The 24,772-nt window shown below is 43.6% G+C and overlaps 3 protein-coding genes across 4 annotated transcripts; 1 reads left to right on the forward strand and 2 right to left on the reverse strand.

Moving 5' to 3' along the window:
* Positions 1-5,800: 5,800 nt before the first annotated feature.
* tnfsf13b (TNF superfamily member 13b) lies at positions 5,801-9,342 on the reverse strand. 2 transcript variants are annotated; one of them, XM_080753089.1, is made up of 6 exons: positions 8,981-9,342; positions 8,757-8,868; positions 8,234-8,290; positions 7,792-7,892; positions 7,236-7,386; positions 5,801-7,087 (listed from the first exon to the last, which is right to left on the reverse strand). In XM_080753089.1, the coding sequence occupies exons 1-6, from the start codon at positions 9,197-9,199 to the stop codon at positions 6,975-6,977; spliced, it is 753 nt and encodes a 250-aa protein (XP_080609215.1). In that variant the 5' UTR covers positions 9,200-9,342; the 3' UTR covers positions 5,801-6,974. The 2 variants fall into 2 exon arrangements, with proteins under 2 accessions (XP_080609215.1, XP_080609214.1); XM_080753088.1 differs by having other exon boundaries at positions 7,792-7,916.
* A 1,648-nt stretch (positions 9,343-10,990) lies between these two features.
* Positions 10,991-14,427, reverse strand: abhd13 (abhydrolase domain containing 13). Its single transcript, XM_080753162.1, has 2 exons — positions 14,288-14,427; positions 10,991-13,271 (listed from the first exon to the last, which is right to left on the reverse strand). Exon 2 carries the CDS (start codon positions 13,232-13,234, stop codon positions 12,173-12,175), a length of 1,062 nt encoding a protein of 353 aa, XP_080609288.1. The 5' UTR covers positions 13,235-13,271; positions 14,288-14,427; the 3' UTR covers positions 10,991-12,172.
* A 1,236-nt stretch (positions 14,428-15,663) lies between these two features.
* Positions 15,664-22,802, forward strand: LOC308308211 (beta-1,3-galactosyltransferase 2-like; the record flags this gene model as incomplete). Its single annotated transcript, XM_080753575.1, has 2 exons — positions 15,664-15,804; positions 21,918-22,802. The coding sequence occupies 2 exons, from the start codon at positions 15,664-15,666 to the stop codon at positions 22,800-22,802; spliced, it is 1,026 nt and encodes a 341-aa protein (XP_080609701.1).
* Between the last annotated feature and the right edge of the window lie 1,970 nt (positions 22,803-24,772).

A 24,772-nucleotide genomic window follows, 5' to 3' on the forward strand; every position in this document is an offset into this window, starting at 1 on the left:
GACATTTCTGGATCGAGAGGGGGGCGGGTGGTCGGCATCTTGCTTGACACATACACCCATTATAGATGGGATGGCTCCACTACACCCACCCCCTCCCACCTCCCTCCCGATTGGTGTTTGTACAGCCGTGTCCTCTGTTTGGAAGCCCATCAAAGGGTTAGTGACTCCCATGGTTGTGGTACCCTAAGTTTGGCTTCAAAGTTGTTTCTCTCTCTCTCTCTCCCTCCCTCTCTCTCTCTCTCTCTCTCTCTCTCTCTCTCTCTCTCTGTCTCTCTGAACTTGGCAAGATTTATCGGTCAGCCGATCTTATCGGCTGATAATGGCCTATCACAGATATTATCGGATGTCCTTAGCTAATAGAACATAAATTAGACTACAGAAAAAACAAGAACAAACAGGTGCTCGCAGGAGGTAAAAAAGGTTACTATAGTAAAAAGAGGATTACATGTTTTGAAACATGTCGGCAAGGCTTCTTCCTCTTTTGTGCTCGTATCGTCGATTATTTTTTAACAGGACTTTTATATGGAAATGCCCATATATGGAGGCCACATCGGCCACATACCACACCACACAGCATTAGAGATGCTCCGATTGCGATTTTTGGGGCCGATACCGATCACCTGGAATCAGTATTTGCCGATACCGATAATCCAGATCACAGTGTTAAATCCATAAATTCTTCTATTTATTGTGTTACTGTGGGAACAGTTATATATTTAATGATTCTTCTTACAAAACATTGACATTATATATTGTAGGCAGGGGTCCTTTAGTATCCAATTCAACTTGAAGCTGAGGTTGCATTCAGTCCCACAGATAAATATTGTGAAAACCTAGCTTGTAGATCGGCAAAACCGATACTGATCAAAGCCGATAGAGGCATTATCGGCCAATCACAATCACTCGCCGATCAATCGGCACATCTCTAAACAGAATCCATATATGGCCAAGACAGCCCATATCTGTGTAGCTGGTTCTACAGACAGGGATCTCCATATACGGGCATAAAAGGGATGGTATGTATGATGTCAGATCAGATGACATAGACGCTATAGGACTTTCACATAATGAATAACTGAGTAAGCATGTTTGGGGTCTCACAGCATATCTCCATATCCTCTTGAGCCCCATTGCCCCCGCCGGCGGGGGCAAAAGGTGTTGACCTCTGAACAGCTGTCAATAAATGTCAATAAATCAATAGAGACCAAATCAAACTACAATTTCTTTGTTGATTATTGTTACAGTGCACCTACAGCATAGTAATCAGCTGCCATTGTACTTTTCATCCATACATTACTCCTATTACAGTATTATTACTACTTATTGTTACTCGTTTTTATCATTTTTCACCCTATACTTTAACATTACTAATATTACAGCACTACTCTCACAAAAACATCTGTAGAGTTTACATAGTTTGCAATATATTCATACAATTTTGCCTATCAATTGGTGCTTGGTGAACAATTTTTCTATTCAATATTTATGTTTTAAATGAGGTCTTGAGGCTCATTCACTATTCAGAAGGCAAAATTTCCATAGGCGGAGGTCTTTTTCAATCATCTTTTCCTTGGTAAATGATCACAGCAGGACAATTTGGTCAGAGAAATGTGATGTTTTACACTGCATTTGTGAATTTTCAGGGGGGTCAAGAGTAGCCACAATCATGGTAGTTTTGTGTCCACAACTGTTCCAATTTGGGCATAGATTTTAGGCGGATTTTCCCCCTGGACCCCCCTGGGGCTTAAGAGGATATAGTACATGGATCTCCATATATGGGTACAAGGGGTCTCCATATATGTGTCATAGTCTAATAGAGAACCAGCACGTTCAAGACGCGGAGCGTTCGCCGTGCGGTGCCGGGGCGGCGCCGGGGCGGCGCCGGGGCACCCACAGCAACGTGTTCCAGGCGGAGCCTGGCGGAGCCCCAGACACGAAGCCCAACCGAGTTACGAAGCCCCCCTGTATCCACGAAGCCCCAAGCGGCGCGAAGGCCAGCGGTCCTTGGTCCTGCTCTTCGCCCCCGAGCGCCGTAGGCGCGAGTGGCCGCGAAGAGCGGGCCAGGGCCGCGCGGCCGGCGGAGCGCCGCGCGAGTTACGAAGCCGTGGTGGACGCAATCGTTATATTAATATTTGCCCAGGCCGTAAGGCCTGGGCAAGCGCACGATAATGGCTAAGCTAGGCTAGGCTAGGCTAGGCTAGGCTAGGCTAGGCTAGGCTAGGCTACGTAAACAACGTCGCAAATATAGTCGCAAACGAGTGACGTCAGCGCCTTCACTAGTAAATGCATAGAGTATGAGTGAATGGCTGTCGTACGCCACCTGGTGGTGATTAGTGTGTGGTGAACTACAAAACGAGCGCTCTTACAATGAACGTCCTGGGTTACCCAAACATCCTGTAACATATGGATAACTGGTCCGATATACTGTACATCATTGGCCAGATGGCCAAGACATGGGCGAGGTCACTTGTCGCCCTTAGGCGTCTTACTGATATTATATATACACATACACACAAACACACACGTGTATAGCACCAGATGAAACTACGGCGAAACGTGTCATGCTAATAAAGAATTGATGCAGTAAGCAGTGGTCCATCGCAGTTCATTTGAAGTGTTGCAGTCCCTTCTGACAAAGGGTCTCATATATATATTAGACTCTCTCTCTCTCCCCCTCCTTGACAAATGGAGCCATGACTCTGAGGGCAAAATGCCCAGTAAAGAAATGACCACCCACTGTGCTTTGTCTAACTCCTTGCCCTAATGGACAGAATGCCTGTGTGTGTGTGTGTGTGTGTGTGTGTGTGTGTGTGTGTGTGTGTGTGTGTGTGTGTGTGTGTGTGTGAGAGAGAGAGAAGCGTTTTAGAGCATGATGTATAGGGGCAAACAAACATTTATCTTAACACCCAGCAGCTGAACAAGACCCAAAGACACAAACTGCTACTCATCTGAATTGAATAGGCCCAACAGGCGCTTGTCAAGCATGCCTCAGAACCTTTTCCACAGAGACCTCAACAACCTCAGGAAATATGAACCATGTCTCAGTCCTCAAAACAATGGTTAAGATTTAACTAATGCTTTGACCTGCTATCGCTTTCACCCCAACTTCTGCAGTGGATGAAGGAATACGTTCAATTTGTATTCATTATTCCTGATCCACTCTGATGTTTGGCCAAAATAGGTCAGTAAATGCTCATCTTGTCATCTGTGAATGTTCAAACAACAGCAGATAACCCCCCCTCCCCCCTACTGCCAACAGGAGTGAAGTATTCACCTTAAGGCCCTGTACAATTATAATAACTAGCCCTTACCCGTTCAAAGATATGAGCTCCTAAATGATGTGCAGTGTGTGGGTTATGGGATGTGCACTGTGCACACAGTATATGAGGGATGGAAAGTAACTTTAACTGGTGCTTGCATGATAATATGTAGGAGCATCAATGTAAGAAATACCCGTTTTGTTTAATGGCTATAGAGATACTGTGTACCAATCTGCATGATTTTTGGACAACATCTGTAACAGGGCCAGACAACCCCCCCCCCCCCCCCCCCCCCCCGCCCGCCCACCCACCTGCGCACGCACGCACGCACACACACACACACACACACACACACACACACACACACACACACACACACACACACACACACAGCTGGTTAAACATGTTGCCTCATGCTAGATGCAGAATAGATATGCCTCATGCTAGATGCAGAATAGATATAGATACACCATAAAAATGCTAATATACAGCATATGATTTGTGAAAGTGACAAACGGGCTTCACAGTTATGTCAGGTGTGTTCATATGCTAATGGTGATGCGATTTCAGATACATGAAAATTAAAGTCACTATTGGCCTAGTTAGCTAACGATAAAAGGTCTTAGAACAGGGGAACGTTTTTCATATTCAACCTGAGGATGACTTATTGCACAGCATGAGAACATGCAATGCAACACACATTGCAATTTCTGTGTGTATTTGTGCCATTTTCGGCCTATATATAGGCCTAACACACGTTTTGCATTGCATAATAACATTCTCTTTCAGGCCAACTTGGGCCCCTTATTAGCTAAGAGAGAGATGAAATGTACCGGGATGGGATGGGACCCCAAAATACAATGGTAGGCTATAGCACCTACCAGTGAAATCCATCAACGACTTGGCATACAATCCAAGATGAGATGACGCATTCAGTGTCCTTCCTTCCTTCCTTGCTTCCTTCCCGCCAAGTGCTGTCAGAAAATGACCAATGCAAATCACACAGGCCTAAATCGAATTATGTAATTATATGCCTGTCATAATAATCTCTGAAATAAACCTGTAGCCTACTGGAAAGGACTCATAGCCTAAATATGAAATAAAGTGGTCGTTAAGCCATCGGACCTTCGCGTTTTGCACTAGTTTTGGTTACACATAGGCCTACTGCTATCATGTTAATCCATTGGTTTTGTTTAGGCATAGCCTGCCCCAGGTGTGGTTAATTAAAGGGTTGTCAGCAATGCGTGATGGAAATTAAGTAACTAACTATACATTTACTTACGTTTCGTGTCCCCCCCCCCCCCATCGTTGTAGGCCTACTTTGCTTGAGTAGGCTATTTACTCAAAAGTTAAGTTGTACTTTTACTCCACTGCAGACTGCAGACATTTAATTGACAACTTTAGTTACTAGGTAGGCTACTTTTAAGTAAGGAATGTGAGTACTTGCATTGTTTTTCCACCACTGGACTGCTACGTTTGCGTTTATGGTTTACCTGTTGCTGCAGTCCTCTCTCTGGGCCTGCCACCTCTCGTCCTCTAGTGACTGGAAATGGAACAACAGTCTCCACCCTTGTTTTTAGATGACGTCATCTTTAACACAGGGTTTGTTGCAGAGAAATATACAGTACATGAGCCTAAAAATCATAAGGATTCAATTATGTTGCCCAACTCTTATGTCCTAATTATTCATTGACAATTCTTTTTTATTTGAGAGGGAGATAACAATGATTGACTGATTTCGTCGCCATTTTCTTTGTATTTTCTAGAAGACAGTCACTGCTGTGCCATATAAACATTACAGTTTTTCATGATTGTTAACACGTTTTTCACTACACTAACAGCTTTTTCAAAACTGCACACACAAAACTGAAAACCTCACACACAAAATGCTAAACCTCACACTCCCTTCCCAAGATGATCACTTTGCCATCAAATCACTTAACTGTGTTGACAAAATGGAACTTGTGTTTTCATTTCACCTGACACTCCCTTCCCAAGAAGACTCTTTGCCATAAAATCACTTAACTGTGTTCACAAATTGGAACTCATGTTTTATTTGGTACACACTGCCATATTTTCAAATGACACATAGGTCTACCTTTCATTCAGTACACACAACTAAGCATTTGCTGCACACTACCAAGCATCTACAGCACAATGAAGTGCAAAATTGAAAACACAATCATTGAATTGGAACACACCATATGAATGACATTGACTCCGGAGAATGAGCTATTTATCCTTTTGTAAAATTACTCAGTGTTGGCCTACTTTTTTATATAGTCAAACATAAAACAGCACACAAATATGCAACCAAAAAGTTTTATTTGGGTACATGATTTACAGTAGATTTAGGCACCATGCCTCCGGTCAGAGATGGGCACAAAATACAAAAAAGTATTTTGAAAAAAATCTAAATACTTGGTTAGTACTTGGTCTAATATTGACCAGGATAGTGTCACCAAGATACTATCCTGGTGACACTATCCTGGTATTTGTATCTTTGTATTTCAAATCATTTTTTGTATTGTGTGCCCATATCTGCCTCTGGTTCCTGTCTCAATGTTCAGTTGTGCAACAACTGAACATTGTGTGTAGTGTTTAGACAACAAGGTGCTTGTGTAATTGACATCATACTTGAATGTGTAGCGTTTTGAATAGTTGTGTGTTGTGTGTTGATACTTTGAGATTTTATGTGAGAAGTGTGTGCAACAACTGAACATTGTGTATAGTGTTTCGACAACAAGGTGATGTGTAATTGACATCCGTGTTTTTTAGGTTGATGCTTTGAGATTTTACATGAGAAGTGTGTGCAACAACATGACATCAGAGTGTAAAGAAGGAGAATCCGAGTCTAATGCATGAAAAGCGAGTGTGAAGTAGTGCCAAATCAGGTCAAGCTATAGGTACATGAAGTGAAGGTTGTGAAAATTGTGCCAAATTTTAAATTTTTGTGTGTTAACAATCATGAAAAACTGTAAAGTATATAATTATGACACCACATGAAAATAACAGATTTTGTTTGATTATACACTACAATGCCAATCATTTCACATCAGATAATTGTGATGATCATTCGACAATAACCACACCTATCTTTCCCAGACCCCATCTTATTCATCAGCCAGAGTTCAGAGTTTGCATACCTGGACACACCACATGTTATTGACTCTGCCTCAACTGTTTGATCAAAGACAAAGAACCCTTGGGTTAAGTCTTCAAGTGGTACTTAATACTGGATATGTGTAAACTTGAGAATAAACAAAAACATAATTGTCCGTTCATAAGGGCTCTCTCAATCGTATGCCACTGTACCAATGTTATCCACCCTGTGCCAATGGTGGTACGGCACGCATGCCTAAGGTTGCCTTCCCCTGCTCTATGTTCTATAAGATGACTGATTTCACAGCAGAGAAGATACAACACAACATTCTAAAACATTAAAGACAAGTGACGTATTTGTGCCTTTACTGCCATTTCCCCCTAAAACTATACATACCACAGGCTTTGCCACAGATATAACATGCCCTTCCCAACATAATTAGTCACTGAATCTACAGTGCAGCCATGACCAAGATGTCAGTTATTCGTCTTGTAATGGCACCCGATTTCAGGTGGAATCAAGCAGCATTGCATGCTTTCTCTCACAGGCTCCAAACTGTGGCAGCTTGTTGTGTCCCCTTGTCGTCCTTGTTCCCAGGTGACCTTTTCAGCTCAGGCCAGTCTGACAGCTCCTATGAAGGTGGAATCTCCATCCAGGGACACATTGGCTGTGGGACGAGGTATCAGCAGTTCTACCTGGTCTCCCGCCTCCAGCTTCACAATGCCTTTGAGAAGGGCGCAAAAGAGACGGCTATTGGCTTGGATGGATGCTTTCCTCTGTGACACAAAGGTATTCAAGACCACACACACACACATCCGTGCGTATATTTATACACCCACACACTGTACAGAGTGAGGACAAAAACGACTCACCCCCTGTGTAGCAGGTGTTGTAAGGGTAGACAGGGTTCATGTTCTGAATGCAGCGGAACAGGATAACATACTGAGCCTCATCGCCCACCACGTTCCTTTTCCTCCGGATAACCACATGGCCCATTGCAAAGGTGCTGTCCTTGTAGTACACCTGGACAGGCACAGGACACAGCCAAGAAAAAAAGCCCCAGGGTTAAATCTGTTTTCCAAGCCAGATCCTATAATTAGCTTTTGAGTACTTTGCCAGGTAAAGCCCAAACCATGAAATTAATGTTTAGTAGAGAATTATGTAGTCAAGTGTTAGCCTATATTATATTATGAACATTAACACCACAATGTCTGTGTATTGAGAATGTAAAATATGCTTAAATTGAATTTATTTCACCTATATGACATTAGCTGAAGGTATGTTCCAGCACTGAATAGAACACTCCCTTATTTATTTATTTTTTGCACTAAGCAACTATCCTCTGGAAAAGAAATCAGCCATTGGCATGCAAGCCAACAGCGCCCCCCTGTGTAAAGACCTTGATACAACAGAGCAAAGTAAGCCCACCTGGCTGTAGACAAAGTAGAACCCCTCTTCTCTGACCAGCATGCTGTCACTTTCTGCCTCGAGGGCAGAGCCTCTCTTTAGCCCCACCTGCCAAGGGATACCTGTGTGTGTCTCCAGGGCAAACTCTTATTAAAGATATTACATTGTGTTAAAAATCAAAACAGAAAACAAACCATTGACTTGTAGCATGGTATTTTTGCAGAAAGTTGCACACACACATGGGGTTGCAATGTTTTCAGTTTCCAAAGCTACATAAGGATGGGAAGGATGGGATTTATAATGGGTGGAAATGTATGTTAATTAACTCAAAGAAGTTAAACTAACTATTAACTAAAACTAATCAATGTAAATCACTATTGATACACAATTATAATAAATTCCCTAATAAATAACTAGTTAAATAACTAAATTGCTAGTTTAATTTGAGCAGAGGGCACTTCACCTTTCTGGAAGGTTTGTCTCATTTTGTTTGCCAACATCTGTAGGCATGGCTGAATCACTAGGAGAAAACAGGAGAGAGAAGTTCACATGTTTGCCAAGTTCCTCTGTGGAGATTCCATTTTCCCTGAGAATACCCCCAGTCAATGTAGTTCCCTTATCGCCAGGAATCATTAAACATCTCTCTCTGTTCATCGGTTTCATGTACAAATGATAGGCAGTTGGCACCAATCACAGTAGCAGAGCAGCTATCACATCACATCATCTTGACGTAGCTATTCAGATAGCCTTTGATTAAAAACAAAAACCGATAAATAAACTACATCCAATAAGGTTTATGACTGACTACACTCAAAACTCAAACTTTTACTGCACATAATGACCATACATGTAATTTAGATTGCATTTTTATGTGTATGTAATGTATGTATATATTTACTGAATAGGTGCTTGGCCTACCCACGTCTTTTCTTTCTATGCATTTGAATTGTGAATTGTAAATTGTTCATAGTTGGATTGTCTCTTGCCTGGTCTCTCTGTTCCAGAAGCAACTCTGATCCTCCTCCTCAAGGGAAGGTCTGGCGATTCAGGCTGGCCTGGGTGCTCTGGGTTGCCAGTCCTACTTATCTGTTCCAAGGGCTAGACAAAGATCAGTTCTCAGAAACACACTTTCAGGTACTTCATTGTCAAAATAGATAAACACACAAAATACAGTTTGTGGCTAATGGTTTCCATTTCCATTGTAGCTCACCTGGCATTGTTGACTGCTCCCCTGTTGTTGCTCCTCTTTCCTGCGGCAGATGTCTGTTCTGAGCCCTTCCACCTCAGCCCTGAGGGCCAGCAACTGGTAGAGACACAAGGCTGAAAGGGAAGAGGAGGTGACAGCAGCAAGGGTCAGCAGCAGCACCGGCCAGGACAGACCGCCAGATCTCGAGCCGGTCGCAGTCTCCAAACCTGCAGACACTGCCATGGCAGAGCCCAGGCCTGAATCTCCTGAGAACTCACGCTGGCAGCATGACAATCCACATTCCACAGCCTCAGCCTTTGGTCAGAGGTTTGCTTCTCTGTGTCGATCAGTTGAGTAAATCCTCCATTTTGACCCTAATATATCTTTCTTTCACATTCACTCACTTCCTTAACTTTCGACTTTGCCTGTGTGCCAGTGTCCTGCTCTAGAGTTTTGTGACTGCGCAATATGGATACAGTGCTTATCAAGGCAGTGCTTCCCCCTCCCATCTTCCGCTCAGCTAACCAATCTGCTTCCTGCTTGACCTGCCCAGACAAACATCTCATCTTGGGGTAGAGATCCAACTGTGAGTTTTTTTTTTAAACTTTAAAAGTTAATAAAAAGTCCCAAAACAACCGGTAGATTTGACTGCAATCAAAATGACTCATTCCCAGAGCTTAAAAGTGAAGATTAAAAATGTTTCCATTTTGATTTAAACAAATATCAACTTTGGAAGTAGTCATTTAGTTAAATAAGTGTCACACAAGTCGATATTTAATATATTAATTTATTGCATGTTATTACTGTACAGAAAATAGAAAGTGAAAATGTGTGCTTAGAAAAGAAGAGTTGTTGACTTTGAAATAGAAAAGAAACACATCAACTCTGACATATGGAAATGACTAGAAATGCTAAGTTCCATACAGGAAGGGATGAACAGTTTTGATGTTAGACTGCTCAGAAAGCTTCCCTTATATCTTTAATAAAGCTCCAGTATGGAGTGCGATTTTCTGACCCAATCATCTGCTTCATCATGACATATAGCTCTCAAGCTCTGTCAGTGAACATACCCCACACACATTATCTCAACGCTTCAAGGGATTGGTCGATCACATTAAACATTACCACATGTCAACTTGCAAATGCAACCTGCACTATGCAAATAACACACTTCTCTCCATCCCTTATACAGTACTGCGGTTCTTAACGGGTAGCTTCGAATCGACTCCTCAGAAACATGTCAACATGTGCCACTGCTCATTTGCACCACAAGAAAACAGACTGCATTATGAGAAATTGAACAAACGACATTCAGTTCAGTAGATTTTTTTCCCTGGACGATCAACGACACCATTTGGCTAGAACAAAAATCAGGCTTCTGATCTGAAAAGTGTTATCATTTATGCTTTTAAGTTGGCCACACGAACAATCCACTATCGTGACAAAGATCAGACCAATTGTCATTTCAAAAACCGAGTGCAATATAAGCTCCTAAGTCAGAAGTTAATAGTAGGTAAATCACAAAGTGTGCAAGTATCGGTTTCAAATGTACAGCAGGTATTAAACATAACACAGAAAACTAAGAAAAGAAAATGTTTATGGCGAAACACCAACAATGTGATTGATAGTATTTTACATACTGTAAAAGCTTTAAAATGCTCAAGTTGCTATAGACTGTCATCTGTGAATAAAATGAAAATGTGATAAGGAGCAGAAAAACAACCCTGCAGAGTGCGGACAATCTATGCATTGGTTTCTCATAAAGCACACTGGTTAATGTATACGCACACTGTACATTCATGTGGTAGCCAATTACCCATTGCCTTCACACTAAAACAGAAACTGATTTGGTCTTTGTGGTTTGCCGTTTTGTTCAGCTGTGTCAAATATGGCTGCTGATAGTAAGCAAACCTCTGTTAAGTCTGTTTGAATGGCTTCAATACCACTGCAGTGCACTGCAGTGTGCTGCATTTGGAGAGTGAGAGCAGATAAGAAGAGTGTTTAGTTCTTCCAACTCTGCTCCACTCCCAGGAAGACATGCTGAAAAGGTTAATTAGCTCATTAAAAGCCCTCCAAGCAAGTAAAGCCATTTCACACCAGAGCACAGGGTGAGACAATAACTTAAAGACTCTTTGAATTAACAATGATGACGCTGATAACAGATAATTAATCCTGTAATTGTAAGCCACAATTTGGATCGAAATTGCAATCAACCAACCACAGCGTAAATCTACCATGCCAGATTCAACTGGGGGTAAATCTACACAGTTACAACTCCAGCTCAAGTCATGAGTAGAGGCTAGATGGCTGGCAAGCAGTGTTGTCAGATGTTTCTTGGAAATATGGTATACTCACTGTTCACTCCAAGACTAAGACTGATTGGTTAGACAGACTCATTTATACTGTGTAATTCATCATGCATGTAATGTTATGTTTATGCCTGACTGACACATTCATAGTGTTCCACAGCACAAGCTTATACCAATTATAGGCTATAGTATACCATTTTTGAATTTCTTTTTTTTTGAGAAATCCAACACGCCAAGGAAAAAACAGAAATCACTAAATTGTCATGACATGGTAAACTGCTATAATCCCTCAAAAAGACCTCAATCTCATCGATCCCTACTCACCAGGCCTTAAAAAAATAATTTAAAAAAAAGACTGGCCTGTCAGTGGAACGGTCTTAACCTACACGGCTCAACACTAAGGCCAATCTGAACAGAACAGTGCACTGCATACAGAAAACATCCGGTGTAAAGTGTGAAATACTGTAAGAACTCATGAAGCCATCACTGGAGCAGATACATTGAATCTTCTTCTTTTTTATTTCCTTTTTTTTTTTTACAGTAGACCATCTTCAGTAGATTCTCATCCGAGTTTGTTGTGTCTTGCATTATGAGAGTGCATTTTTCATTCATAAAAAGGCCATGGACACATGCATTCATTGCTCACAACAAAAAAGGGACTTTATGAATGCATTGATACACCAAAACCCACCTCAAAACCTCAGAAATACTCAAATAAGTATTTCTTTGTTCAAACAGGATACATTTACAGAAATGTAAAAAATAATAAAGAAAGAAAAGTGATCAAAATGTACATTCCCAGTCCCATGCCCAGTTAAATCTGTCCACTTAACGTTACTGATGCATGTCATGTCACCCATGTCAACGCATATCCTAGTCAGGAGAAGTTTCTATCCCCAACTTCTTTTTAAATTATAGTAACGCTGGCAGAGGACTGGGCAGTTTCCTCACGGGCGTGGCTCTTCAGCAGATCTTTAATGAACTGCTCCAGGGCAGCGAAGTAGCCCTGGCATTGCCAGGTGTCATTGTGAGTGCCCTCTGGGAAGATGGCCAAGCGTTTAGTCCGTGCAGGTGAAAGCTCGTACAGTTGTTTCATCATTACCGGGGGGATGAGCTGGTCCGACAGGCCAGACACAAACAGAGAGGGCATGCGGCACTGCGCCACCTGCCGGTACGACAGAAATTGATTCCTGTAGCACCACAGAGGCAGCAGACGCATGGGAAGGAAGGAGAAGAGAGTGGCTGCCATATGGGGGATGCTGAGGAAGGTGTTCTCCACGATAATAGCCGCCACGCGATGAGGGTTAACTGAAGCCAGGCGCACTGCCACAGCACCCCCTAGGGAGCGGCCAAATAACACCACCTTGGTCTTGTCGAGGTCAGGGCGGGTCATGACATAGTCCAGTGTGGCCTCTGCATCCTGGTACAGTCCATCCTCACTGGGCTCACCCTCACTCTTCCCATAGCCACGGTAGTCCACCAGCACCACGTTGGCTTTCAAGTTGACCAGCATCAGCAGCGCATTAGGTACTCTGTGCCCAATATTGCCTGCGTTGCCATGGAAATACAGGATAGTGGGCGGGGCTGAGGAGTTGGGGCTAGCTGGATTGCCACTGCCTGCAGCGACACCAGATGGTATGTCACCTCCAGTGTAGCGCAGCAGGATGAGGTTGAGTTTTACACCATCTTTGGTGCGAATGTATACATTCTCATGCGGTATACCTGTCGGCATAGGTACATAGAGGCGAGAGGAGGAGGGTTGGTCGGGGAAGTAAAGAAGCACGTCCTGGAACTTGTACAAGATTCCAGCAACAGAAGCTAGGATTAGAGCCAGGAGAAAGAAACCTCCATAGAGATGGAAGGTGAGTATGAGGGCCAGGAGGGAGATGCGACATGCACCCCAGGACCAGGAGGCCAGAGCCAGGACACAGCGTTCCACCGCACCCCACAGCCTCCAGGGCTTCTCCATGGCTATGCACCAAAGGCTGAATCACACCACACAGACGCTTTAAAAAGAGAAGATAGGGGTAGAAAAGAAAGGGGCAGGCACATGAGAAATGTGGATGGTTAAGAATGAATGATGTCAATAAAAAACGCAATGCATTTCAAATTTACATCTGCAAGAGAGTAGACAGCACATTAGGTCACATGGGTGTCTGAAAATCTTCTATGAGCGAATAACTTACAGTATAACAGTAAACTAAATAAGATTACTTTGAAACTATATCTGCAACGAGACCTGTGGTGCAGAAAATATTCAATGTGATCCACAGCATATAACGAGAAACTTGCAGCATTTATAACAATCCATGTTGAACACAAATCTATTCTCATGCTATGGGGAAAACCTGCAGATCCTGACTTAAGGCTATTCAGATTAATAGCACTACTATAACATCGATTTCCTGTTTTGAAGCTGCTACTGGTCTGACTGGCAGAAAGCACTTACCATTTACCCATGGGTTACTAGCCTTTGCTCTATAATCTGTGCGTAAATATCCGGCCATTTCTTAACGTGAAATAGATAACATAGCCTAAATAACCACAATCTAAATGGCATCACCAATCGACGACTGTAAAGCTATATTATCTACCAGGCAAGACGTACGTAGGTAACAAAGATGCATGTCCTCCTGGTTCATTTTGTAGACAATTGCTGTATAAAATATAAATATAATCATAAATAACAATAACATTAAGTGTCTTGACCCCACCTAGGTGGATCTGGTTGCTACTAGCGCGTTATCACCTTTCCTATCAATTTACGATAGATGCATGTGTCCATTTTCAAACGTACAGTAGCTGACAAACCAACAGTGACAACCCGGTTACATTGCACCCACCTGCTCCAGTTCTAAACGTTAGCAAAAAATGAAGATATCCCCCGCTTAACGTTGACGTTGTTATTATACTACAGTTAGCTTACTGAAATGTTAGCTACTATGCTCTGGCTCCAGCTAGCCCCAATAGCCAGTGCCTTGCTAGCATTTCCCAGCTGCACTTAGTAACAAACCACACTCACCCTTTTCTCATTTTTTGTGATTTAGCTCCGCGCAAAATAACGAACCCTCGACAGCAGCTTTCATTTAGCTGTGCGAGGATGTTTAAAACGTGTGACACACTGGGTTTAAGCGCCAGCTTAATAAACGATGTGAATGACTGTCAGCGATAACCGGCGGTGACTCTTCTTCTGTGTACATTCACTCTGCACTTGAGTACCGGAGTTACTGAGCTTTGCAGCCATCTAGTGGTTCTAATTCTGAATTGTCCAATGCTCAAACTTTTTAATTTAAAGCACCCACATAACTCTGAGAGTGTACCAGTGGTGGAAAAAGTACTAAACTGTTTTAGTAAAATTTTCAATATTACAATATAGAAATACTCTGTTACAATTGATACATACAGGTCTGGAATAAAAGAAAAGAAAAAGAAAATACTTGAGTAAAAGTACAAAAGTATTGGTATCAAAAGTACCAGTAGATCATTATGCAGAATGTCCCACATTTCACAAATGAAATGTGTAATATAGGGTTGAAGTGGTTTATGTATATGGAAATGATAATCAAAATCTCCAACGTAACTAGAAACTAAAGTTTTCAAATAAATGTAGTGGAGTAAAAGTTCAATATTTTTCCTCCAAGATGTAGTAAAAGTAAAAGTATTTGTGCGTGTGTGTGTGTGTGTGTGTGTGTGTGTGTGTGTGTGTGTGTGTGTGCGTGTGCGTGCGTGTGTGCGTGTGTGCGTGTGTGTGTGTGTGTGTGTGTGTGTGTGTGTGTGTGTGTGTGTGTGTGTGTGCAGTTAGTTATGTCAAGTCATGTTCTCCCATTTTATCCATTCCCAATTTCCCCCCTGCAGTCCCTGTCACTGCATGCCATCACCCACTGTTGGCCTGGGAAGTGAATGTGAATTGTTTGTATGATCCTAGACTACTATTTCTATGCATTTTATGTATTACCTCGTGTTTGGCCTGATCTTCCGACCCTCCATCAACAGTGATTAGACTGATTACACTAAATATATTCACACCCACTCTCTTCACAGACAACCATACAGGACTATGCAATCTTGCCGGCTCTTCGTGCAGCACATGTTGGAGTTCTCAGATGGTCCTTGAATACATTTGATGTCTTGCTTGGGCAGTGACTTTCCACTGGGTACAATGAAGTGGCCAGTGTCCATTTGTAAGGTGGCTGTACAGGCCTAAGGCAGCTGCAAGATCTCTACAGAGACTCCGTTTCAGGATGAAGGGTTGTGGTAGCTTGGTTTTGTTACTGTTCTGCTTGTTTGATGCCGGGGCTCAGGGAGACAGTGGATGGGTCAAGGGGACAGAGAAGAGTCAGTGTCGATGGCACCCTCGCGGCACCTGATCTTTGGACAGAGCCGAAGGAACTGAGGGACATGGTGGTAGAACAGAGGGAGAGGCTGAGGAACATGGAGGCCCGGGTGGCAGCCAGTGAGGGAGAGGTCAAGGAGCAGAAGAGGTTAGTGACTTTTCTTCGGCTGGAGCTGAGTGTCACCAAAAAAGAGATGGAAGGAATGGCAAAAGAAAGTGCAGGTGGCTTTGGTGAAGACATGCCACACACACACTGTCCTGGATGTCCCATAGGGGGCACTCATGTGCAGGGATGGTTTCCTGAGAGTCACAGAGGAATGCTGGAAAGCTGCCAACACACCTTTTCACTGCACTTCTTTGGGTCAATTCAGGGTAATAGTTTACAACACCGTTGTTCTGGATTAAGAGAGTCTGCTAAATGCCTAAAGTAAGTGTGTGTGTGTGTGTGTGTGTGTGTGTGTGTGTGTGTGTGTGTGTGTGTGTGTGTGTGTGTGTGTGTGTGTGTGTGTGTGTGTGTGTGTGTGTGGTACAGTGTAGAGCAGGGGTGTCGAACTCATCTTGGGATGAAAGGTGACTTGATGAGGGCCGAACCAGTCGCGGATTGGATGGCATGCACACTCGCGCACATGTTCGCTCTGTTTTTCTTCCTGTCGTCTCAGCCACTGCTGTAGCTAGCAGTATAGCAGTATATCATTTTACAAATTGTGTTCATTATTAAGTAAAATAGCTACTTTCATTATTGGTATTACAGTTGCAGTTAGGTACGAGAGATGCTATTTGTTTAAAGGAATAGTTCATCCCCAAAATTACTTTTTTTTCTTTGATTACTCACGCCATGGAGAATTGAGTTCAATAATATATTTGTATTTTATTTGTCGCACTACTAAGACAAAAATGTGATAATAGTACACTTCCCCCCATTGATTCCGGATGGGGACCCAAATGCATTTGGGTCCCCATCCGGAATCAATAGGCATGCATTTATTGTAATCAAATTTCTGTTTTAGGAATGAGTCTACATTGGCTCCATGGCATTTTGGGGGTGAACTACTCCTTTAAGAAGTGCCAATAAAGAATAAACCATTTGATAATAGAATAATTCAATTCCTGATAGTCTCCAGTACGCTATAATTTGTAAATGGCTAAAAAAAAATATTATTGATGCAGGACAATAATTATTTTTATTGTATTTTATAATAAAAAAAATAAAAGTAATGAACAATAATGGCATATTCAGAAAATATCGGAATAATAACACTTTTACATTTTTATTATTATTATATTTTTTAAATAAGTTATTTTTTTTTAACAACATTCATTTCCATGTCTAATATGTGTAATCTTTGAGTACAGTTCGAATATTGTAGGTATGTTCAGGTATTATTCATAGCCAGACCAACCACCCTATTAGCCAAATTCACGGCCCGCCCACTAAGCATCCCACGGGTGCTGAAGTCACATTTTGAAGGGGTAAATCCTACCATAGCCTATGGAGTTAGCACAGAAATCGCAAATGTAATGCAATTTCCGAATAGTAAAGTATAAAATACGGCTAGCATGATCAAGAACACAAGATACTAAACGGCACAAAGCACTATAATTTACTTTACTGTTAGAAATAATGATTTGTTGGCTTTAAGTCCAGTATAGTTTCCCCTTCTAAATTGAAGTCAGCACCCGGGGAAAACTGAGAAACGGAAGTAGGTGGGCGGGCCGTGAATAAGGCTAATTCCTAGCAATGCTGTCATCTTCAAAGAGAGAGAGAGCTGGTCACTTAACATTCCAATCAATCAACTCAATCACTGCCAGGTGGGAGAAACCTAGCCTGCAGTGTACAGACATTAGTTAGGTTAATTCTTAAAACAATCATAACTCTTGACAGGAATGGGCTAGAGACTTACTTTTTTTCCCTAAATGCTCAGAAATGTATGCTCTAGCCTGGGGGGGCCGGATTGAATCATCTCGCGGGCCGGATTCGGCCCGCGGGCCGTATGTTTGACATCCCTGAGAGAGAGAGGGGTGGGAGGAACCATGCAAGTGTAGCCCCCACAGTTAGTACCAGCCATGAACCAGCGACAACAGCCCTGCTAATCGGGCTCAGCCCTATTAGCACGACTGGTTGTGCGTTGGACTGGCGAGTGGGAGTCCCGGGTTCAATCCCCGCTTCCGCGTATCACTACAATCTGGCGTTGTCGGCAGGATGAGGAGCGTGATATCCTTGCGCGAGGTACAGGTCCACGTCGCGTGCGGTGGTCCGCGGCGTGAAGTGTGAAGCGCGAGGGCGCGCTTCTAAGATCAGGGGGGTGATTGTAGCCCCCACAGTTAGTACCAGCCATGAACCAGCGACAACAGCCCTGCTAATCGGGCTCAGCCCTATTAGCACGACTGGTTGTGCGTTGGACTGGCGAGTGGGAGTCCCGGGTTCAATCCCCGCTTCCGCGTATCACTACACAAGGTACCAACCTTGCTTAGGGAATCAGAGTCTTGCTCAAGGACACTACTGTGGGGGAGCCCAGGATCGAACTGGTTCCCAAGCGGCCGTTCTACCTCCTGAGCCACTGCCGCCCCAATAGAGAATATAGCCTACCTGACAGAATTGTTGACACAAGCGTAATTTGTATAGTGTTGATGGGTTTAATAAACCCAAGGGCCCCCCTACTGGGGACAGTATCATAAATTCATAGGCTATGATATCGTCGTTGTCGGGTGAAAACCTGTATGTCCAAAACCGTTCGTTTAGCAGTGAAAACAGCCGATCTACAAGCACACAACGCCTCGCACCGTGAGGCGTTGTGTGCTTGTAGATCTGCTGTTTTCACTATTTTTGTGCGACAGCCTTGTACGATGAAGCAGGGCTTTGCTTTGCGAAAGAACATACACATTTGAAACTTGGAGATACGAGGTTTACACCCGACAACGACGATATGTATTTTGTCATTTCCAATATATCAGGGGTCTCTAATCTCCTAATCTATGGGCCCCCCTCACGGCAGCACAGGGCCCTTTTGATCTGAAAACCCATGCAGAATAAGATCTAATTTCGCCCCTGATTTCGAACACAGTGATCTAAAAGTGTCCCTGCTTTACTTCATTTGAGTTGACCTGTTTTTAGTATTTCAATGTTTTCAAGTGTTTTGAGTTGTGTTCTGTGTCGTTGTCTCGGCTACAATGAAAATGAGGGCCTGCCTCTTAGGAGCATAAATAACACCAACCATGAACCTGGAACTTCCAGCTACCTTTTCTAGACGCTTGGATGAAACTTCTTGCGTAAAAAAAAAAAACGCAACTGTTTCACATGCCTTAAATGACACACTGTTTCTCTCTCTTTGAACCATCAAAACAACTATATATTGTTCACAAAGGTCTATGGGCTCTATTTTGATCCATGCCTTATGCCGAAACTCTTTTGCCATGTTATACTATTTTGAAAAACATTTTTAAATATTTAAAATAGCTGATCTGCAATCTCACAACGTGCAGATGTAGATCAGCATTTGAAGATACAGACAGTCACAACTCACAATGAGGAAAAGAACCAGAAGCAGAGCTGGAGCTGCCCAAGGCTAAAATGTTGAGGTTCTCTCTGGGAGTAGCAACTTGGATGGATAGGATCAGGACATCATGACTGAGATGGTCTGGACATGAGGAGGGATAGTGAGTAAGTATATGGGTAGAAGCTTATTAAGTATATGGGTAGAAGCATGCTGTGGTTGGAACTTCCATGCAGGAGGCCTAGAGGAAGACCAAAGAGGAGATTCATGGATGTTAGCGACAAGAGGAGATGGTAGTTGGTGTGAGAGAGGAGGAGGAGACAGACAGGCCATGAATGAGAAAGACAGAGGACATGAAGGAGCCATGAATAACCTTGAACCTTTCTTGAACTGCCTTTTTTAATTTGACGAAACTTCTTGCTGTTTCTCTATATTCAAGGGACTTTGAACCATCAAAGAACTATTGTTCACAAAGGAGTATGACTCTCCGGTCTCACAGATTAAAAACAAAGTTTCAAATCCCACCAAAAGCAACGGATGGGAAACTCTCCCCACGCAGAGTGATACGAGTGACGCTCATGAGTCAGCAGCCTGTGTGTGTGTGTGTGTGTGTGTGTGTGTGTGTGTGTGTGTGCATGCGTGCGTGCGTGAACACCCAGCAGAGAGAGGTGCACTGTAGAGAGCATTTTAACATACTGTATATCGTCGTTGTCGGGTGAAAACCTTGTATGTCCTTTCGTTTAGCATTTTTCCTTTTAACTAGACCAGGTCAACCTGGTTGTGCCAGACCCCCTGTCTGTCATCATCATTTATGACATCATGCCTTTTGTAGGCATGTCATCATCATGTCATCATCATATATACCCTTTATATAGAAAAGGGACAGACCGACATTTGCTTATGTAGGCCTACCCATTTCATGGGTCTGGCAAAAATGATTTGAACTAGTGAAAACAGACGATCTACAAGCACACAACGCCTCGCGGTGCTGTTTTCACTACTTTTGTGCGACGGCCTTGTACAATGAAGCGGGGCTTTACTTTGCGAAAGAACGTACAAATTTGAAACTTGGAGATACGAGGTTTCCAACCGACAACGACGATATGTGTGTGGTACACCAGCGGCACAGCAGCTCAGAGGTTAAAGGTCCAGAGGGTCATAAACACAGCACAGAGAATCGTTGGCCCCACACTGGAAGACCTACACAGGTCCCACTGTCACAAAACAATAGAGAACAGTTTAAAGGACACTTCCCACCCCGGTCACTCCCTGTTTGATCTGATGCCATCAGAAAGAAGGTATAGATCGATAAAGTCAGGGACAAGCAGGTTTAGTAACAGCTTCTATCCCGTGCTGCTAAGAAACGTTGATCTGATGAACATACATGTTTGATGGTGCTGTTTGGGTTTAAGTGCAATATGAGTTTGTGCAATAACAGCTGCTTTTATTTACATGTTTGTCTGTGCAGTGCATGTTAAGTGCAATAGGGGTTGTGCAATGACGGGAAGTATGGTTTAGCTATTTTTGAATGATTTTAGTGATGCACTGATCGTTTGGCACTTTACATTTTGTTGTACTTGTGACAATGATAATAAAGATTAATATCTGAGGTTAGAAAAGGAGGCAGAGCAGTTCAGTTTCTCCTCAGCTGTGGAACAAACACTCTGCATAGACTAGATTCAAAACCTTTCTTTATGAAGCCTGTATGCTGTAGACCAGGGGTCAGCAACCTTTTTGAAATGAAATGTCTTTTCATTGGCTTCCAGAGCTCACGCACACACAAGATTTGAATAATGTTGGTCGAGACGAAGTTTATTCAAATTAAGTGTGTCCTGCCAGTCGCTCAGCGTGAATATTCGGCCACATCGCGCTAGACGGGCTGCACACAAGCCTCCATTGGAAATGAATGGGATGTGAGCACTCACACACACAACACGCGGTCTGTCTGAATAGGGCTTTACAAGTAGGTTGATGAGTGCTGTCTGTATGTGGGTATGTGGCTGACAGTACAAAGCAGGGACGTGCAGAGAATGTTAGAGAGGCAGGGGCTGAAATTTCTAAAGGGGACTTTTGGTGAAAATATCGAAAATAGCAGACCTCCAAGCTCACAACGCGTGGCAACGGCCTTTCGGTGAAAATATCGAAAATAGCAGACCTAGCTCTACCGGTGCCACCCATAGAGTTATAATAAGAATAGAGAGGACACCAGATATCCCCGCCGGTCCACTTGCATTGAGTTGCTCACTCAGCACATGAGGCGTTTTCACCCCTCCTTCCGGCTAGTAAAACCGTGACGTAGTGGGTCTACTGTGACGCATTTTTCGTCATAATTTGTGTTCATGGACGCGCTTCATGAACGAGTACTTCCGGTATGAAGGCGTGTCAATACAAAGATGCCTAGACGCGCGTTCATGTGAGTAGACCCAACTGCAGTACCTCAAAACGGCCACCATGTCCATTTGGTTTCAGGGCACCCCCAGGGTTCTGGGGGCTTGGTGTCACCAAGAAAGAAAAAAGTACATTTTGAGCCATGCATTATATCAAAAAATATCAAAAGAATAGAATAACGGAAATAATCACATTGCAGCCCTAATATGGTCGACTCATAGTGACGTCATCAGGATGACAAAACACACTCGCCAATACAAGTTTAAAAAGAGTCTCGGGCATTAAACCTAATTAGATTGAACGAAAAGTTCCATAATATATCTTTCAACAGGATTTCGGACAGGGCATCAACCTCAAGGCTCGCAATGCGGTGCAGGAAACCTCATCAGCACTATAAGATCGCCATATTACTCCTGTGTGTCCTCTCACTCGTGGCAAAGGCGGTGTACGGATCAGGTGACCCGCTGACCCCTGGGACCCCTTACACCGCCTACCCTTACATCATCGATGAGACGGACAAATGTCCGGGGGGAAAGGAAGCGCCGTTCCTGGTGCAGCTGATAACCGTCGAGGCTCATCAAGTAGATCGCCGAGACGCTATCAGAGAGTCGTGGGGCAATGAGAGACTGGGGCTGCTCCCATCGGGTAGGCAGCCAGTGGTCAGGCTTTTCCTCCTAGGAGGGGTGAAGGCGGGCGAACAGGGACACTTGCAGCAGAGGGCCCTGGAGTCAGAGAGCCTGAGATACCATGATATCATTCAGCAGGACTTCCAGGATAGCTACAACAACCTCACCCTGAAGACGCTGTTGGGACTGGGATGGGTGGCCACACGTTGCCCACGAGCCAGCTTTGTCCTAAAGACCGACAGCGACATGTTCATTAACACCAAGTACCTTGTCGACAAGCTGCTCAAACTGAAGCCCGGGGTGGAGAACTACATCACGGGCGCAATCTACTGGGCCAACGTTGCCCAGCGAGACAAGAGCAGCAAGTTTTACGTGCCCAAAGAGGACTACCCAAGCGACACATACCCCGCCCATCCCCTCGGGGGCGCTTACGTGTTATCCGGAGACCTGGCGGCAAAGGTCTACAATGCCTCTCTGCGTGTTCCCAGCTTCAGGTTCGAGGACGTGCACGTGGGCATGCGCCTGGCTGAGCTGGGGGTGGGGCCCACGCCGTCTCCACCCGGAGAGTTCAACATGATCCTAGTGCCCTGGTCATACGACAGGTACAGTCGCCTGGTCGCCTCCCACGGGGTGTCTCCCAGCGACATGCTGGAGTTCTGGATCCGCCTGCAGCAGGCAGGAAGTGCTTTTCCCCACTAAAGGCTGGATTTTAAAAACCACACATAAAGTGCTTTTATAATGACAGCAGCGTGCAGTCAGCGAGACTGCTGCACCCAGCAGCCTGTGCCATCTAATGCTAATTTCACTGTGGCTGTGACCAGGGACGGATTAACCCCTGTGTGGGCCCCTGGCCGAAAAATGTTTTAGGGGGGCGAGGAAGTGTACACTTGATACGGCGGAATTTCTTATTCCTGACTTTCCTATGGAAAATAGAATGTTGAACAAACAAGCCAAGAAGAATCAAAACTAGGCCTCCTCCACCCTATAGCCTACCACACTCAGAACATCTGGATGTTAACTACTTTCAAGCAAGTGAAGCAACTATTCAATTAAGTGACCAAACTCATCTGAGTCATCTTTTCTTCTTTTTTACCCCTTTTTAAGATTTATTTTTGGGCTTTTATAACTTTATTGATAGGATAGTAAGTAGACTGACAGGAATGGGGAGTGACATGCGGTCGCCAGGTATGGGATTCTAACCTGTGACACGCTGTCAGGCCGACGGCATTGCAGGATCATCATGCCGGCAGCCCATCTGGCAGTCTCTTTTCCATTTTCCAATCCACAAGCAATGCACATGCCACTTGCAACTGGCCCTGATCTCACCTTGTAGTCTTTTCACACTCTTTCATTCAAAATCTTTTTATTAAGCTTTTTCTTTTTGGAGAGGGCATGCATATTCACACCCACAACCATCAGTCTAATTATTAGACCGATGGTTGTAGGTGTGAATATGCCTGCCTGACTTTAATATGAACTCATAATATAAAGTATAACCAACAATGTCATTATAAAAAAAAAACTAAAATAAAACATGGCCTTCCTCAAGTCCCTTGGTTGGTCCTATGGTTAGGCTATTATAAGGCACAATAGTCTGAGAGTAAGTAAAAAATCACACCCAATGTGAAATGAGCGGTGGTCGTGCTTGCATAACGTCTTCAGATTTGAGTCTAGGATGTACAGGCTATGCTACACACACACGTTTTGCTATGGCAAAACGCTGAGGAAAAGGGCTACAGACATACGACATATGACATCACTAGACAAACATGATGCTACGTACACACATTTTGCTATGGCAAAACGCTGAGGAAAAAGGCTACAGACACACGCACAGCCACGTATAGGAGTGGTTTACCACCGCTCAAAAACTCAGTGTATAAGTGTCAATTTGCAAGTCATGTGGTATACTGGGAGCTGATGGTATACAGTAAGTGTTGCATTCCACCTCAGCAATCCATCTCCCAGGGGTCTCTAGCGCATTGCAAAACCGGGATAGACTCCCGTGCTCTGACTGATACCGACAATAAGCCTCTCCTCAGCTTTCTGTTGTCTTGCATTATGTGCATTTTCTCATGAATAAAAAAGAACACATTCATTCATTGCTCATAACACAAATGTAGCTTATGAAAGCATTGATACTCCCATCCCAACACAAAACTTAAAAAATACTCCCAATAATTTTTTTGTTTTGTTTTATAGATTATTTTTGGCATCAGTGACACCATCGTATATATAAATCAAACGTTACAGATTCAACATTACCTGGCTATGACAATGACAAAAACATGGTGTGTCAAACTCTGACCGTGTGCAATCACTGTGCAACCTGTAGATACCATGGTTCTCAAAGTGGATTCCAGGGACTCTGGGGGTTCCTTTAGGGGGTCTAAATGGACCCATACAAGTCTGTAACTCTGGCAGGGTACAAATGGAACCAACTGAACCCATCAGGGTTCATTTGGTTCCATTTGTATACTGCCAGAGTTAAGGGGAGACCTTGAAATTTGAAAGTTTGAGAAACCCTGGATTAAGAGGTCTCAGTGAGGGTTAACTGAGGCCAGGCGCACTGCCACAGCACCCCCTAGTGAGCGGCCAAATAACACCACCTTGGTATAGTTGAGGTCAGGGCGGGTCATGACAAAGTCCAGTGTGGCCTCGGCATCCAG

Source organism: Nannobrachium achirus (genome assembly GCF_963921795.1).
Source record: "Nannobrachium achirus genome assembly, chromosome: 22".
In the NCBI taxonomy this organism is placed as follows: Eukaryota; Metazoa; Chordata; class Actinopteri; order Myctophiformes; family Myctophidae; genus Nannobrachium; species Nannobrachium achirus.

What these genes read in the sequence shown, in the direction of transcription:
- tnfsf13b (XM_080753088.1), bottom strand. Translation starts at nt 9,199, where the DNA reads ATGGCAGTGTCTGCAGGTTTGGAGACTGCGACCGGCTCGAGATCTGGC. An exon ending in TTCTGGAACAGAGAGACCAG is followed by an intron (nt 8,291 to 8,756) that starts GCAAGAGACAAT and finishes GTTTTCTCCTAG; the next exon opens with TGATTCAGCCATGCCTACAG. An exon ending in TCTACTTTGTCTACAGCCAG is followed by an intron (nt 7,387 to 7,791) that starts GTGGGCTTACTT and finishes GTGCCTGTCCAG; the next exon opens with GTGTACTACAAGGACAGCAC.
- abhd13 (XM_080753162.1), bottom strand. Translation starts at nt 13,234, where the DNA reads ATGGAGAAGCCCTGGAGGCTGTGGGGTGCGGTGGAACGCTGTGTCCTG.